At 40.8% G+C, this 16,784-nt stretch overlaps 1 protein-coding gene across 1 annotated transcript in view; it reads right to left on the reverse strand.

Annotated features, from left to right (window-relative positions):
• Positions 1 to 16,784, reverse strand: part of UNC79 (unc-79 homolog, NALCN channel complex subunit) — a 239,203-nt gene that overhangs the window by 105,635 nt on the left and 116,784 nt on the right. Inside the window, 8 exon segments of the mRNA XM_044918006.1 lie at positions 1,341 to 1,489; positions 1,578 to 1,657; positions 4,883 to 5,024; positions 9,642 to 9,773; positions 9,775 to 9,870; positions 11,941 to 12,162; positions 14,316 to 14,456; positions 16,453 to 16,576. Of these exon segments, the coding sequence (XP_044773941.1) occupies positions 1,341 to 1,489; positions 1,578 to 1,657; positions 4,883 to 5,024; positions 9,642 to 9,773; positions 9,775 to 9,870; positions 11,941 to 12,162; positions 14,316 to 14,456; positions 16,453 to 16,576 (1,086 nt within the window).

The following is a 16,784-nucleotide window of genomic DNA, read 5'->3' on the forward strand; positions in this document are numbered from 1 at the left end:
TTCCATAGGTCTCCAAACATCATTAAGTGAAGTCCCGATCTTTGAGGCCCTTTACACTTGGGCCCCACCCTACTTCTCTAGCTTCATTTTCCATTACTCCCCTAAGATCATCCCATGCAGCAAAAAATAAAACCTTGGTATCACCTAAGTATGCCCTACTTACTTCTTGTCCCTCCCTTCTAACTCTGCCATCTTTACTCTTGACATTCTCACTTTCAACAAAATGTTCTGCCCATCTCAAATGTCCACCTGTTAAAATTTTATCATCCTCTCAATGCTCATCCCAATGGTATCTGCTCCTGAGACCTTCTCTAGTAATCCAGAAATGACCTCTCCCACCTCCGAACTATACAAAACAGTCATCCATCACACATCCCTCAGATTGACAATGACTCACGTATACACAGGGTGACCAAGTATCTTAGTTTATCCAAGATCTTGGTCTACATTATACTAATTATTTGAGGTTATTATGAAGATCACCCCTTCTTTACTCTCAAAAGTTAACAATGTGAAGAATAAATTATGTGGTCATCTTCTGTATAAATAGCATTCACCCCCTTCCAAACTAGATTGCAAATTCCCAAAGTGCCTAGAATAATAACATATATAGCAAACCCCCAATAATATCTGTTGAATGAATGAATGAACAAAGGAACAAAATGAGTGAAAAGACAGAGCCTCAAGTCTGTTTTGTCACCAAGTTAACCTAAGCCAACCTCTTCTTTCTTCTCATCACCTCATCCTCTTACATTTAAACGAGGATAATATTTTTCTGACTTACTTCTAGGAAGACTCTAACAGTTATTTTAAGTCATTGTCTTCTCAGGAAGAAAAACTCTATATAAATCCAGGGCAATATTTTATTATTTTTCTCAAAATACTTCAGCAGTCTCTAAAAATACTTTATCAGACAAAAATGTGGAGAGATTTTTGATGTCTATTAGCAGTTTTATTTCAAGTAAGAAATTGAGTAAGTCTTTCGTATTAATATTGTACCAGATGATACTATGTAAATAGTGACTTAGTACCTGTTGACATTTTCCTAGGGGACACTATACTCTTAAGCCACCCAACAACTGATGACCAAATAACCCTTATTTTGCTTTTTCTATTTCTACAGTGTCTAGCAAAGAAAATTACTATTCCTCATGTTGACATACTTAAACATTAGACTCAGTAAAAGAAATAAAAGCTATTCCCATAGGCGATTCGGCTGTCCTGGCTAAGAGAAATGGCCCAAATGAGTTGGTAAATCTTGTCCTAACTTTGATTTTCACAGCTAAAGCCTAAAATATAAACAACAACAACAGCAACAAAAATCTGCTAGGAAGACATACCTTGCAATCAACATATGATCCTGAATGTAGGCTAAAAATTGAGGATGGTCTTTTCTAGCAATGTATAAACACTCTCCATGTAGACAGAGAATCTTCAGGCAATTGAGCATATTAAAAAGAATGTCTGGCTCTTCAAACTTCGCCATTTCCTACGCAAAGAACCACATGGTTACTACTGAGTTAATCTAAAATAGCAATGCTACCACATCAAACATTTAAATATCTCAAAAAATATACCTGGAAAATGGTGTATATTAGTCTCAAAGTTACTGGAAGCTGTTGGTAGCAAAACTTTCTCTCAGTGTCATTCTTTATTGCTGGGAAGAAATAATTACATGAAGGTTAGCATAGCTCCTCCTTTTTCCCACCACTCATGACCTGATCAAGACCATAAAACCAAGAGGACTGAAAATAAATATATGATATATTAAAAGGCATTTTGTGTAATGTTTTTATTTGCTCTCCAAGGTGGCATATAGCCCTTCTATGATGCCCATGCAGGAAACCTGCTAGATTCAGGGCTCTCAAATTCCATGTAGCCCACCATATATATTCAGATGTCCTTGGCTCCCTGAAGCAAACCCTATGCTCCCAAGGGCAGCGAGTTCTGCTGCCACCTGGAAGGGCCTGGTGCCCGGCTAGGTACGCCTTCCTTACTAAAAGGGAGAGAAGAAGGTTTTAAGGAGATGTATTCAAGTTGTATTAGCACCTAAGGAGAAATTTACCCCATGGACTCATGCCAAAGGGAGTACCTGAAAGAAGTTAGGCATATTCAAATCAGAACAATTAATCGGCTTTAATCTTCTTGTGAGTCTCTCTAATACCTTTGCCCCTACAGGTGGGATGGCAGTATATGGTACCTGAGGCACGCTAGAGAAAAGAATTCACAAGTTAGCCAGATGTAGACACTAGTGTAAAACGTTTTCAAATCACCATTCTAAGTTTTGGCAATCCCTGGAACCAGAGACAACGGGAGTCAAACTCTCTTGGTGTATATATTAAACAGTTCATTGGTGATCTTCCGCTTTCATGTATTTTAAACACTTGTTACCAGCCCTCGAATCTATTTTTTCTAGTGTGAGGGTTTTAAAAGTATTTTTAGTGGAGGATATATCTGACAGCTATCAAGAAATAGGTGCCAGGCCACAAAATGCAGAAACAGGAAATAGTCTGAAAGGAAGGAGGAATCACAGAACACGTGTCGACTGAACACGTTTGCTCTGACAGAGGAGTTCAAGACCACGGCCTGAAGGCCCACAGAGCAGAAGCAGGACTGGGCTCAGAGCAGCAGGGAAGGCTGGTCTTGGAGGAAAATTAAGGGAGGCTTCCCTGAGGAGACAATTTATAACTGTGACCTGCAAGACAGTGGGGAATAAAAGCAGGAAAGTAGACCAGAGGCTGTGACAGGAGCCCGAAGAAGTGTTTGAGGGAGACGAACAGAGCAAACGTTTAAGCAAGAAAAAGAGTCATTCATAAAAAGAAATTGCTTAATTTTAACCACTGTTCATATAAAATGTTATGAATAAATAAAAGAAGAAGAAGATAGCAGGAAGGGAAAAATGAAGGGGGGGAAATCGGAGGGGGAGACGAACCATGAGAGACTATGGACTCTGAGAAAAAAACAGAGGGTTCTAGAGGGGAGAGGGGTGGGGGGATGGGTTATCCTGGTGATGGGTGTTAAAGAGGGCACATTCTGCATGGAGCACTGGGGGTTATACGCAAACAATGAATCATGGAACACTACATCAAAAACTAATGATGTAATGTATGGTGATTAGCATAACACAATAAAAAAAAAAGAATTAAATAAATAAATAAATAAAAGTGCCAGTTAAGTGATTTGTGTGCCATGTTGGGTTTAAAAGATATATTTGTATACAAAGAGTACAGGTTATTGGATCCTAAGTGACATCCTTGCATCCTTTAGGCATTAATGCCTGACAGAAAGAAGCCCTAGGCCCGGGTTTCAGGACACCCGGGTTCTAGTCTCAATCCTGGATTGATATCTGGATTTCTAATGCCCAGATCTCTGCCCCAGATATACCCAGAATTGGGGGTGGTGGGTGGAGCTCATTCGTTCTGTGTTTCAACTCCTCAGACGATCCTGATGCTCCATCAGGGCCACACGTAAGCCTAAAGCATAAATTAGGAATGAGGACTACAGGCTATATGACCACGGGCACGTTTCACCCACCTGGGATGTATTTTCCTCATCTGCAAAGTGAGAAGGCTGAATTAGACCAGCAGGTTTCCAAGCTTTTTCCTATGGACGATTTTGTTTAAAGAAACTCACTTAGAACTCCAACGTATGAAATAGAGCAGGTCAGCACACTCAGGGTAAAGCAGGATGGGCAGCCTGGGCTGCTCATTAGGACTTGCCCCTGTCTCCCCACCATTTGCCACTCCAAATAAGGAAGGTCCAAAGGAAACAACATAGAGTGTGTACAACTCCAAGGACATGCTGAGAACCAATGAAATAGGTCATCTCAGGTGTTCTTTCAATTTCTAGGTTTCCGTGGTTCTAAACAGAGTGATCCGAGATATTCATACTCAGCTGATCATGTGTACAATTCATGCAGAAGCAGTTAGTTCTGACCAAGCATTTCCTACTAATGAGACTAATGTCTTATTCAGACCTTGGTCTGAATGAGACACCCCCAGGGCTATAACGGACCTCACACAAAAGTCACTTAACAATGTTTGCTGTTCCCTGAAGGAATGACAGAAAGCCCATGATTCCCAAACTTTGGTTCTGGGGGTGGGCCACCTGGTTCAGGGTAGTGGAAGCAGGAAGATGAAAAATGAGTCATATTTACTCCAGGTCCTGTACAAATTCCCAAAGTGCCACAGTGCAGATCTGGAAATCAAGCTTTCCCCAAGGCACATGGGGTCACATGTCAAATTCCCCAAACTCCTTCAGACCGTGAAGAGCTAGAGTATGATTCCAAGCCTGCCTGCCATTCTGCAGTCCCCAATTAGCCCGCACATAGCCTGCAAGCAAACGAGAAAGAGGCCATCCTTCCTCTAGCTCTGTGCGAAGCCAACCAGCCTTGGAGCACAAAGTGTGCAGCTATATACAGTGAGCCTGTCCAGAGTCCTGGTCAAGCCCCTGGGTCACAGAAGCTGCATGAGCTCAAGTTCCATCGGCTCTATCCCAAAACACTCTGCCATGGCCAAATGCCCTAAGTGGCTGTCGAGAGTGAAAGCACCCTCCGCTCAGTCATCCAGCCTTGGTTCATAGCTGCTTCTCCACGAGAACCTGCTACACCGTAAGTAGGAAGGTACTGCTCACATGGTGGGTTCTGTTGATAAGAAGTTTGAATTTTAACACCTGCTGCCAAGAAAGCAGCTCGGTGACCTTTGCTCTACTTGAAACACATCCTGGATCTGTTCACTTCATGACCTGAGAGGAAATGGTTCATTTGCACCAGTCTCCACTAGAGAAGCCAAGCCTAAACTTGCCTAAGTCGACAGTAATCTTAAAAAAACAGGGTTCTGAACATCAGAACTGTGCTAACTGGGGTATGCCAGAGTTCACCTACCAGCATGTTCCGTGGGCTCGGTGCAATTGCCTGGGTTCTCCCCATGCTTGGATGCTGGATTCTCCTCCTCCTCACCTTCAGGGCCTATAATAAACTCTGGTCTGGAAGAAAGGAGGCTATCCTCAAGGCTGTCTGTGGGCTCCTGAAACAAAGAGAACAAGCAGCCAGGTGAGCAGCCCGCTGGGGATGTAAAGAATGGTTTTGCTCAGTTCCACAAAGATCCACTGAGTGCCTGCTGTGTCCCAGCCCTGTGCTGAGCCCTGAAGGACAAAGACACCTGCCTCAGAACAAATGTGAGCTCACTTCCATAATAATTAAAGGGACTTTGGATCAGCTGTTACTAAAACAATTTCATTCCCTTGAAATAAATATGGAAAAATCTCAAAAACATTAAATCGTCCTAGACCCACTTTCCCTGTGATCATGTCCCACTCACCAAGTGATTCCAATCAGTGCACATTTTGTTCAGTAACAGTACTTAACTGGCAGGGAATAATACGGGGTTCATAGCAATAACTTAAGATACACACACTGGTAGTCCTGGAGACGTCAAATTTTTAGGAGCAAGAAATCGCTATAACATGCGTTAAAGAAAGCTAGGTATGGCAAGCCAAGTGTCCCTCGACACATGAACAGAGACAAGATGTGTTACATACGTGCAGTAAAACATGAGTCAGCCTTACAAAGGAAGGAAGTCTGACACCTGCTATGTGAGTGAACCTTTAGGACATGGTGCTAAGTGAAACAAGCCAGTCATAAAAAGGACAATTATTGCATGATTCCAGATATATGAGGTCACTACCGTAGACAAATTCAAAGATGCCGAAAGTAGAATGGAGCTGTCCAGCAGCTCAGGGGAGGGGGGAACCAGGAGGTTCTTGTTTAGTGGGTATAGAATTTCAGTTTTGCAAGATGACAAAGGTCTGGAGATGGGCTGCACCACGTGACTATACTAAACACGATACATTTATGGACAATACATGTCAGATATAATACATATGTATAAAACCAGCAGCAGAAATAGGTGAAATTGGGAAGCACTGGTTATGGCTGCCATTTAAAATATCCATCTCCAGTTAAGCTCCAATTCCAGCCTTTTTCTTTCCTTCAAGTACCACTTCAAATATCCTCTTCTAAAAATCATACTCTTTTAGCTAACACTTTAGCCAGTACACGTTTTTTTCAAGAATTATTTGACAGCCAGCTCAACACTGATGGAGTGCCAGAGGGACACCCACAAGAAAACCAGCGCTTAGCATGGAGGATACGAGGGCCCTGAAGAATATCTCTGCCAACTTCACAGTTTTGCGAAGCCTGACTCTGTCCCTAGGTCACTCATGAGCAAGGCACTAAATCAAATTCTAAAGTGAGTTTCATGAAATTCGCTACGATAAAAAGTTCCCTGCTGTGTACTGACTCTTCGATAACCCACGGGGCTAGAATCATCCTCCCAGGTGGCAGGGACTGGTGTCGCCCATCCTGTCCCCAGCCTGTCCCAGGAAGAGAACTGAAGAGCGAAGGGGGCTGACCCACACAGTGGAGACCACCCAGAAGTTTGGAATGTTCTACGGCATAGTCCTCTTTTATTGATGAGCATCTCTTCCATAAACCTTTGGGAGAGGAAAACAGAATCCTTCAGCTTCACTTCCAAATGTGTTATTTTCAGCCCATGACAAGTGTCCAAAGCATCATGCACACGGGAGATTGTTTTGATGGTTCAGTTTCTCTATACTTATGCTTCCTCCTCTCCCTGTTTCCTGGGATGGTGTTGGGAAAACGGACACAATACAGAAAGCCTGCTGGGGACAGGGCAGGGGTCAGGGCATCTGCCTCCATCCTCTTCACCCTCTCACTCCCTCCCTGAAACAGAAGTCTGTACTTGGCACAGCCACATCCTCAGCTGATTCTGTTCTTAAGCCACACGCTAATGGAATCCATGGTTACTCTCATCCCCAATGGCACAGAGGACCCTCCATCTCAGGATCCCCAGGCACATTTCAGTCTTATATTTTTCCTCTCTTCTCCTGACATGATCAGCTACTCCTTCCTTTTCTAAACTGCCTCCTCCCTTGGTTTTGGAGTTCTTGCTCTCCCTTGGTTTTTCCCGTGTGTCTCTGGCCTCTTCTCAATTCATAAGTCTTCAGTTTCCCTGTTTTCCCTCTTAAGAGCTGGTCCTTCCCAGAATACTAGCCATGGCTAGCTAGCATTTCTCTTCTCATTCCACACATCCCAGCACAATATGCTGGCAGCTCCAAACTTTTATTTGACCTTCCTCCAAAAAATCAGATCCACATAGCTGACGGGGCATGACAACCCCCACCTGGATATCTAAAAGGCATCTCAACCCGCTATGTCTGACTGTGCCTGCATCATACCCACTCCTACCAAAAAAATCACTTCTACTACTGTAATGCTCTTCTATAAATGGCAATGTTATCAGCTCCCAAGCCAGAAAACATGGGTTTGCCCTCCACTTTTCCATACCTCAATGCCAGCTAAACACCAACCGCAGCTGACTGTCTTGCCTAAAAATCCGCCAGGCCTGCCCCTTCTCTGATTCCCACCACCATTGCCTTAATTCAGACTTCCCCATTTCCTGAGTGACCACATTGGCCTTCTTGACTAGATGCCTGTCCCCAGGGTCCAAATCCTCCAAATCCTCTTTTCTCCAATTCATCAAATTGCATCACCACCCTGATTAAATTCTTCAGGATCCCCCATTCACCAAGACAAAACCCAAACTTCTGAGTCTGGCAGACAGAGCCCTTAATGAATGGGAAAATAAGACGAAGTCTGTCTTGCTTGACGCAGGTTTCACTGTCTTCCCATCCTGCTCACTGCGCTAGCAACATTCAACTGCTTCCAGTTTCCTGAGCGTTATCATTCCCTGCTTTCCCCTGGATTACTTACACAGAGAGTTTTCTGGGTCTCCAAAGTTCTTTTCCCCTCCGCCTTCATTTCACTAACTCCATTCCTTCAAATATGAGCCCAGGAGCTCTCTCCTTCCCATCACACCTCCAAGCTGGATCTGCAGTCCCTCTTCTGCCCCCATTGCTCCCTTGCCCAGATCTCTCCCATCACACTCATCACGTTAACAGTTTTTCATTTACTTAAACATCTCCCTGATTAGACGCTAAGCATCTTGATTTTAATTTGTTTTTACATCATCCAGGACTATGACTGTTTTGTAGTGAAGTTACCCCATGCTGAAAGACCACAGTCCAGGGAGGTTACTTTGCAACATGTAGGACAAGTGAGTTTGGTAGGCAGAAAGGTATTTAAAAACTGAAGAAACACTTTACTGCATGTATGTTATACCTCAAGAAAATTTTTTTAAGAAGTCACTTTCTACTTATGGGGCACCTGGGTGGTTCAGTCGGGTAAGCAGCTAACTTTGGCTCAGGTCATGATCTCCAGGTCCTGGGATTGAGCCCTGCGTCGGGCTCTGCACTCAACAGGATTCTGTTTCTCCCTCTCCCTCTGCCCTTCTCCCCCTGCTCGTACTTCCTCTCTCAAATAAATAAAATCTTGAAAAAAAAAGTCACTTTCTACTTAGATAAACATTAGGGGAAAGGAAAAAAGAGAAGATAGCAAACACTGGCCCAAATAATTCAGATTCACCTCCCTTTGATGGCGTGAGGGTTTTTGGTGATATGTGTTATGTGTCTTAAATGAAAACTGGCTAAAAAGGGAATGAATAATGTATGGAGTAGCTAATGTGTGGCATAGAGTAGTTGTTCCCTACTGAAACCATTTTCTTGGAAAGCAGAAAATACAATGAAGCCTTTACTTGTTGTTGATGAAGTCAATGGGTTTTACAAACTGGAGTTACCTAGGAATTCTTGATATCAGTCTCCAATCTACTTACTTGATATATGATATGTACATTTTGTAGTATTCACTGCTATCTGAACTTTGTAATAAAAGTTATTTCAAGAATACCATCAATGGCACATGCACCCCAATGTTTATAGCAGCAATGTCCACGATAGTCAAACTATGGAAAAAGCCTAGATGTCCATCAAAAGTTGAATGGATAAAGAAGATGTGGTATATATATCCAATGGAGCCATCAAAAAAATGAAATCTTGCCATTTGCAATGACGTGGATGGAACTAGAGGGTATTATGCTAGGTGAAATAAGTCAATCAGAGAAAGACAAGTATCATATAATCTCACTGATATGAGGAGTTTGAGAAATAAGACAGAGGATCATAGGGGAAGGGAAGGAAAAATGAAACAAGATGAAACCAGACAGGGAGACAAACCATAAGAGACTCTTAATCTCAGGAAACAAACTGAGGGTTGCTGGAGTGGAGGGGGATGGGAGGGATGGGGTGGCTGGGTGATGGACATTGGGGAGGGTATGTATTATGGTGAGCGCTGTGAATTGCATAAGACTGATGAATCACAGACCTGTACCCATGAAACAAATAATACATTATATGTTAATTTAAAAAAATAAAAAGGCATTTAAAAAAAAGAATACCATCAATGCTTTGTATTTATGAAAATTATATGAATGAATGTGCCACAACCCTAACTCAAGACTCAAGAATTCTGTATAATGTAGCTCCAGCTCATATCCCTTTCTAGGAGCATTAATTGGTAGAAGGAACAGGAAAACTTTCTTTTTAACAGTCTCACATATAACCCAGCATGGAGCATACAATGATATTGGAGGAAGACCCCATTATACCAGGTACTACAGTCATTATCACTATCAGATATGGGTCATCTCATTTCTTTGACTTCTTACCACCAGCCGGCTTTCTTCTTTAGGAGCCAGTCTCTCCAGGAGTTCACAAGCAAGCTGATAGCAGAGAATACTAGATTGGCATAAGTTACACTCAATTGCTTTTTCGTCCTTCTGGCAGGTGTGGGAACCCCCCCCAGGGGGCTTGGAAGACATTGTTTATAATGGAAATAATGTCCTTTGATAAGCTGTGCTCTAAACCCATCGTGATCCCATCATCTTGTAACTCCATCTGAAAGACATCAAAATGAAGGCCAAAAAAAAAGAGAGAGAGAGAGAAAAGAAAAGAAGAAGGAATTTGGTCCTTTTTCCAATATTCCATTGGTATTCTAATTGGGGATAGTTTTACTCTCTGACAACAATATTAAGTTATTTAAAGATAATAAGGATTAGATACCATGAATATATATTATTTTCCACAGATTTTTTAAAAAGAATATAAACACAACATAAACAATGGGAATTATTTTTAAAATCACATAGGACATTTAAAAGAGAGTTGTTTGTTAAACTTATCACTTTGTGAGATTTTACACATTTAAAAAATGGTACTCCTCACCCAGTGTCCAGATCTTGGTTTCTAAATACCATTATCCATTACCCTCTAAGAGGAATCAGGGCTCCTTGGAGAAATGGCTGATTTCAAGGCTGGGGCTAGGAAAATATAAAATGAGCCTGGAACATCTTGTCATGCCAGAAATTAAGGAAGTGTTCAAAGAATGATAAGGATTATGTCAAAAGAACCCAGAAGCCAGCCTGAAGGGACTCCTACTGGTCAAATATGGGACAATATGAGCATCTGAACAAAAATAATCATAGTAATAGATTTTAACTCACTGAATAAAATAAGAATTCATGAATACATGCAGGTATAAGAAGATAAATAAATAAATATAGAGACAGGAGAGAAGGGAAACAGTTCCTTCAGTAGAATACCAACTAATAAATTAAAAGATAATGGAATTAGGAAATTATCACTTGATAACCATCATCACAATAATTGATCCAGGCATGAATCAGCCCTGGATGCTAAAACTAGTACATAAAAGTCTAACGAGAACAGGAAATCTCAGCCTGCCAGTTACTTATTAATTACAAAGGGGGAAATAGTGATTTTAGAGTAGAGAAATCTAGTAGAAATCACCTTAACCAAGTTATCACCAGTAAGGCAACATTATCATGTCATGTGCCTCCCAATATGATGCACTGAAAAGGATATAACATCACATCAGGGGCGTTACTGACAAAAAATGCTTAACCCAAATAGATCCGTAACATAGGACAAACTCAAATTGAGAGAAATTCTACAAAATTATTGGACTGCACTCTTCAAAAATGTCAAGAACATGAAAGATGAACAAAGCCTGAAGAACTGCTCTGGATTAAAGAAGACTAATGAGACAGGACAAATATTTGCAACAAGTGATGCTAGACTGTGTCCTAGATCTATACTATACATACTATACGATACGATATGATACTATATAGATATATACTATATACTATACTATAAAAATATAATTATTATGTCAATTTAAAAAGTGATTAATTTCTGTGGGTCAGACAATAGATAATAGTATTACAACAATATTAATTCCTGATTTTGATTGATTTCCTGATTTTGTGCTTGGTCATATAAGAGAATGTCCTTATTTTTCAGGAAATACATTCTGAAGTGTTGAAGGACAAAGGGGCATCATATTGGCAACTTACCCTCACATGTTTATTTTTAAAATTCTATAATTCATACATACATATACAGATTGAGAGAGAGAGAAAGAAATATGATAAGTGTTATTATCTGGACAATCTAGGGGAGGAGAATTTGGGAATTCTTTGTACATATCTTGCAACTTGTCTACAAGTCTGAAATTATTTCAGAATAAAAAGTTAAGAAATGTTCTCCTGATCAAAGACTTTTATACTTCTCTTCTGAAATTACCTTCAAAAATTGATTCATGGAATATATTTAAATCAGCCCATCACTATAGAGCTGTACTTTGCTCCTCCCAACAATAGCATTACTCAGTTAGCTCACCAAATCTGTTCAACAGAATCAATTCTAATGATGCTAGAGTGTTTCTAAAATTTACATCCATTCTCATATGTCAACATCATGGCAGATATTCATACAGTATTTTTCAGACTCTTTAGGGAATCCTGAAAGGAGTTTGCAAAATGTCTTGAGTGATGTTGCATCATTTCATAAGTATGAAGATGTCCAACACATAGCAAGAATCACCATACAATGCTTTCCCTTATTCTTCACCTCGAAACTAAAGAAAGCTCATGCTTCAGCTACCTGCTTCAGGAGAAGATCAAACATGAGGATGAAACAATTTAGATTCATTTCATCATCTTCACAATCAAAGTCAATAGTCCTTCCTCCTGGGTGTCCAAAATTCTTGAAAGGGCTACGAAATGGACTACGCATAGGACTCCGAAATGGACTCTGGAAAGGACTATGAAATGGACTCAGCATATTGTGCTGAACTCGCCGGCCAGGATCAGAGGCAACACTCACCTAGAAGAAAGAACATTAACACACATAAGTGAACTCACAGAAGCCAAAATGGCTAGATAAAATATCTGGGTCTTATGGAAGGTATTTCCAGCTGTCACACTGATTTCCTTCCTTAGTGAGTAGCATTAGTACTTCCAAATAGTATCGATCTTCTCAAAATATAAAAATAAGAAATAAAATCACTGACATTAGGGTTCATGTCTAAAAAATAAATAAGTAAAATAAAATCATCCGAACTTTGTGACTAATTGTCAGGTGAATAAAACATCAGCACACTGAAGAATGAAGGTAGCTGTCTTTGACATTATATTGTTCATCCCATCCACATTTCCAATTAAACTAAATTAAACTACCTAAAAACCATAACCTGAAAAATGAGACCTTACAAAAATAAAATATTATGAGTTTTAGAATCATAAGCACAAAATCTGTTTAATGTGACTGGTTAAAGAAGAACGGCATCTGGATATTATAATTATTAAACTACCATGGGTAAACAATATATGTCAAACCTATTGAACTGGTAACTGTCCAACTGCCCAATTCAAGTCCCTCACTGCCCTTCTCTGCCCTGCTCTATGCCCAAGGATGCCAAGGATAGAGTCTCTCCTGGCTTTCTTGCTAGCTGGCTTCCAGTTGGGTTGAGTCCATGGGAGGCACCAGCAGAAGCCCTGCAGTTGAAGAAGAGAAAGGTGGAAGTATATGTCCCACCCCCTGCCTGCTTTGATGCTACATCCTTGGCAGTCTCTCCATCACTCTTCCAGCCTACCCTTCCTTAATATTTCAGCTCTCGATGGGCTCCAGGAACTCTTTCCCTGGTTCCTTCAGCCCTGGGGGCATAATGGCTTCCTGCTGAGCTGTTACTGGCGTCTAGGTGCCTCACCAACACTTACTGCTCCCTTATCCTTCCCCATAACTCTATAGGCAGAATCTCCAGGAACGTCTCTCCATTTGAACCATCTGGGATAAATTCTGTAGCAGGACAATGACTGACATATCTGTACTGCATATCACTCTGAAATCATATTTTCTCTCTTAAAAGTATCTCTAACAACCAGCAAGTTCCTTGAACACCATATTTAAGTTAAAAAAAAAAGAGTACCCCATCAAGAACCAGAATACCTGGATATCGACAGTGTTCTCTATGGCAAATCACTTCAGCCCACTGAACCTCAGGTTAAGTATTGATAAAAATGAGGATAATGAGTTCTTCTCCAGCTGCCTCACACCATTCTGTGATACTGTTCATTGTGAACACACTGCACAGTAGAAGGCACCAACTAAGTCACATAATATTAAAGGTTAGAGAAGAAAAAAACAAAATATAAATGCTTGCCAGCTGGTTCCTATGAGGCAGATGAGAAAAGAAGTAATGATTAAAATCAAAAGAAAGCACTGGATGCAAACTATGATCCCATGATTTTGACATACTTCCTAATCCATAGATATCAGGTAGGAATGACAGTAGGAAAAATGGTACAGAGAGGCTGACAAGGGCAAGTTGAGAATAGTCCCTGCCTACCATCACAGGACAGTGAACCTGTCCAGAACTGATCCTTATTTGGGAAAGTCAGCACATCAACAGAAGCTCTACCAGGTGCTCCACGGAAAAATGATCAAACAGTCTCAATAATTTTCCTACACTTTGGGCCAGACTATGTTGACTTTTCTCATTCACAAAGGTACAAAGGGGTCCCAAAAATTGAGCTCAGTTGGTCCATAGTGACAGCATCACTCACAGTCACCATCAGACAATTGATCACATCTCCTCGAAACACTATAGAACAAAACATCCCAACTTCTCATCCCCAAAGTGAAGCACTCATCTACCAAATGGCTGGTAAAGAATTCTGATTCACCAGGTGACCAAAAAAGAAAAAGGAATAATATCTCAAAGCTAACTCTTTTTGTTTTCATCAAGGGTGAGAGACAGCTAATAGGTATGTACAGGGAAAAACTCAACAATTTATTGACCACAGATTATATGAAACATAGATCAATGTTTTCTATGATTTAATGTATTTAAAAGATTAACAGAGTGAGATGGGATGAAAGAGCATTTTCAGAGAAGTTTATTATGATGCTACTTTTGGAGCCAGCAGAATTGACAAAAGCTTAATAAGTAAGACAAAAACAGTTGTGGCAATAATTACCCTTCGAGCTGCAAGGTTCCCTGCCAGTTCACTGACTCTTGATTTTCTTTGATTTGCCAGTTCTTTAACAGAATTAACTCCATCAGAAAACATACTTATCAATAGTTGAAGTGGAACCATGATGTCTAACTCCGATAACACCTGGGGAAAAAAAGGCATATATCCCCCCCCAAAAAAATATAAACTTTAAAACTGAAAAAAAAAAAAACTGCATTTCACATTTTTTCCCAAAATAAACTATTGAGCATAAGGATACTTAGCCTTATGTATATTCTATCAGCACAGCCACGCTCGATTTTTCATACTAAAAAATCAAAGTTATTATTGAACCTTCTTCCATCTTCCCCACTCCCCACATCCCATAAATCGCCATGTTATTTCTATTAAAACTTCTAAGTATCTCTTGACACTGTCTCCTCCTTTCCATAGAATAGTGCCTTAGTTCACCACCTTCATTCTGGAGTAGTGTAACCTGCATGCAATCCTCCTCCCGTCCATCCCCCCCTCTGATCTGACTGCCCCGTCTGATCTTGCTTTCTGATGCAGGCTCAGATATCCTGCCAAAATCAAGTTACTCTCCATCTGTAATGAATTTTTGGAAATAGATGCCTCCTTCCTTCAGACAGAACTAATCCATTCCTCTTCTCTGCTGCCTTAGTTAGAACTCTGTATATACATTTATTAGAGCAACTGTCGCTTTTCGTTATATGTGACTGTTGATACTCTCTCTCCCACTGTGAGCTCCCTGAAGAAAGGGGGTATGAAGAGAAGAGAGAAGACCATTTCTTACCCCATTTTCATTCCAGTGCCAGTGACACCATCTGGCACAGAGGAACTCTACAAATCTTTCCACAATAAACAAGTCAACTCCAATCACTATGCTGCTCACACTGTTCCCCAAATGGTTAGACCAGTGGTTTAGAACCTCCAGCTGCAGCCCCCTGTCTTCAAACCAGCACTCTGGGAAATCCCTGTCCATAAACACGCAGCTGTAATTGCTCTCGCCATGGTGAGGCCCGAGGTTGGCAGCCCTGGGTGCTCACCCCAACCTAACTCAGCCTCAAGGTGTGTAACTGAGTGACAACACCCAGCCATCTGTGGAAGGCCTGGTTTTCCTAAAATGAGAAATCTTCTTACTGATATCTACCAGGGTATGAAAAGTGCCCGAAAGGGGACTTTTTAAAACAAAATGGTCCCTTTACTCTTTGTCAGTTGTGAAAAATATTGTTCCTCAGTGTAGAACCCAGAAAGGCAGCCGCACAACTTGAAAAGCTTTTGGTATCACCTCCGTCTGTGATTCAGCAATGTAACAGCACCCATGGCTAATCTAAACATGGACCCTGTCCTCCTGTTTTGAAACTGCCCGAACTTTCTGCCGAGCATTCAATTCAATTTAATAAATATTTAGGAACATCCGCTAAATAAATACAAGGCATGTGCCAGATGCTGAGAGGAAAGGGGATGAAGGGAGGCATGAATTCAAACATGAAAAAGGCCTGCCTGGTCCCTGCCCTCCAGGCATTTACAATCAGGAGAAGACACAAAAATGAACTAAATATTAGACAGAATAACATTTACACAAAGAGCCCTTATGGATACTGGGGGGAAGGAATAATGAATTCGGAAGGGAAAATGGGGGTGTGAAACAGCGGCAAACTTGGGATGGGATCATTTTTGAGTTGGGCTTTAAGGATAAACTGGATTACGAATGCAGACCGGAGAGAGAAGTATTCCAAGCAGTTGCGGGGGAGGGCAGCAGGAGCTCCTCCCTCAGTCAGGAGCTCTCAACCTTTCCAAGTAAAGGACCTATTTAATATGACAAGATTGATCAGAATGTCCACAGACAGCTATTACACCTTTAGAATCTATTGATGGAAAAATACATAAGGACCAAAGCTATTATGAATTCAGTAACAGTACTGCATAAATTTGTATTTTATTAACCATAACTATAGCCACAGATATTTGAAATACAGGTATCCATCCGTGTGGTGAGTTTTTAGTCTGTAGACGGTCCTCAGCAAATATGCAAATTTATGGGCTCTTTCCAATAGCTTCCCGCTCCTCAACCCAGGGATCTCAAGTTTCCAGGCAAAGAACTATTGCCCCCAAATGATTGAAAGTATCATTTACTTACATGAAGCCACAGTAAAGCTTGTTCCTGAACAGAGGAAGGGTATCCTGTGAACCGACAACTAATAAAGCCAAACATTTCTTCCAATGAAAAAGGTAGAGGACAGAGCTCAATGTCAAACATTTTGCTGGAAAGCAGAGCCAACAGAAGTAAATGACCAATGGGCATAGATTAGGGTCTCCTGTTGCATTTTTAACTATACCTTATTTGGGGGAGCCAAACACTTTTGACTGGTCTGTGTTCTCAATGTTATTATTATATTTCACTTTACTGTAATAGTTTATGTCATTAGAACAGATATGAAGAATTCATACAGTTGTTAATAACATTAGTGT

Source organism: Neomonachus schauinslandi, chromosome 9, assembly GCF_002201575.2.
Source record: "Neomonachus schauinslandi chromosome 9, ASM220157v2, whole genome shotgun sequence".
Lineage (NCBI taxonomy): Eukaryota > Metazoa > Chordata > Mammalia > Carnivora > Phocidae > Neomonachus > Neomonachus schauinslandi.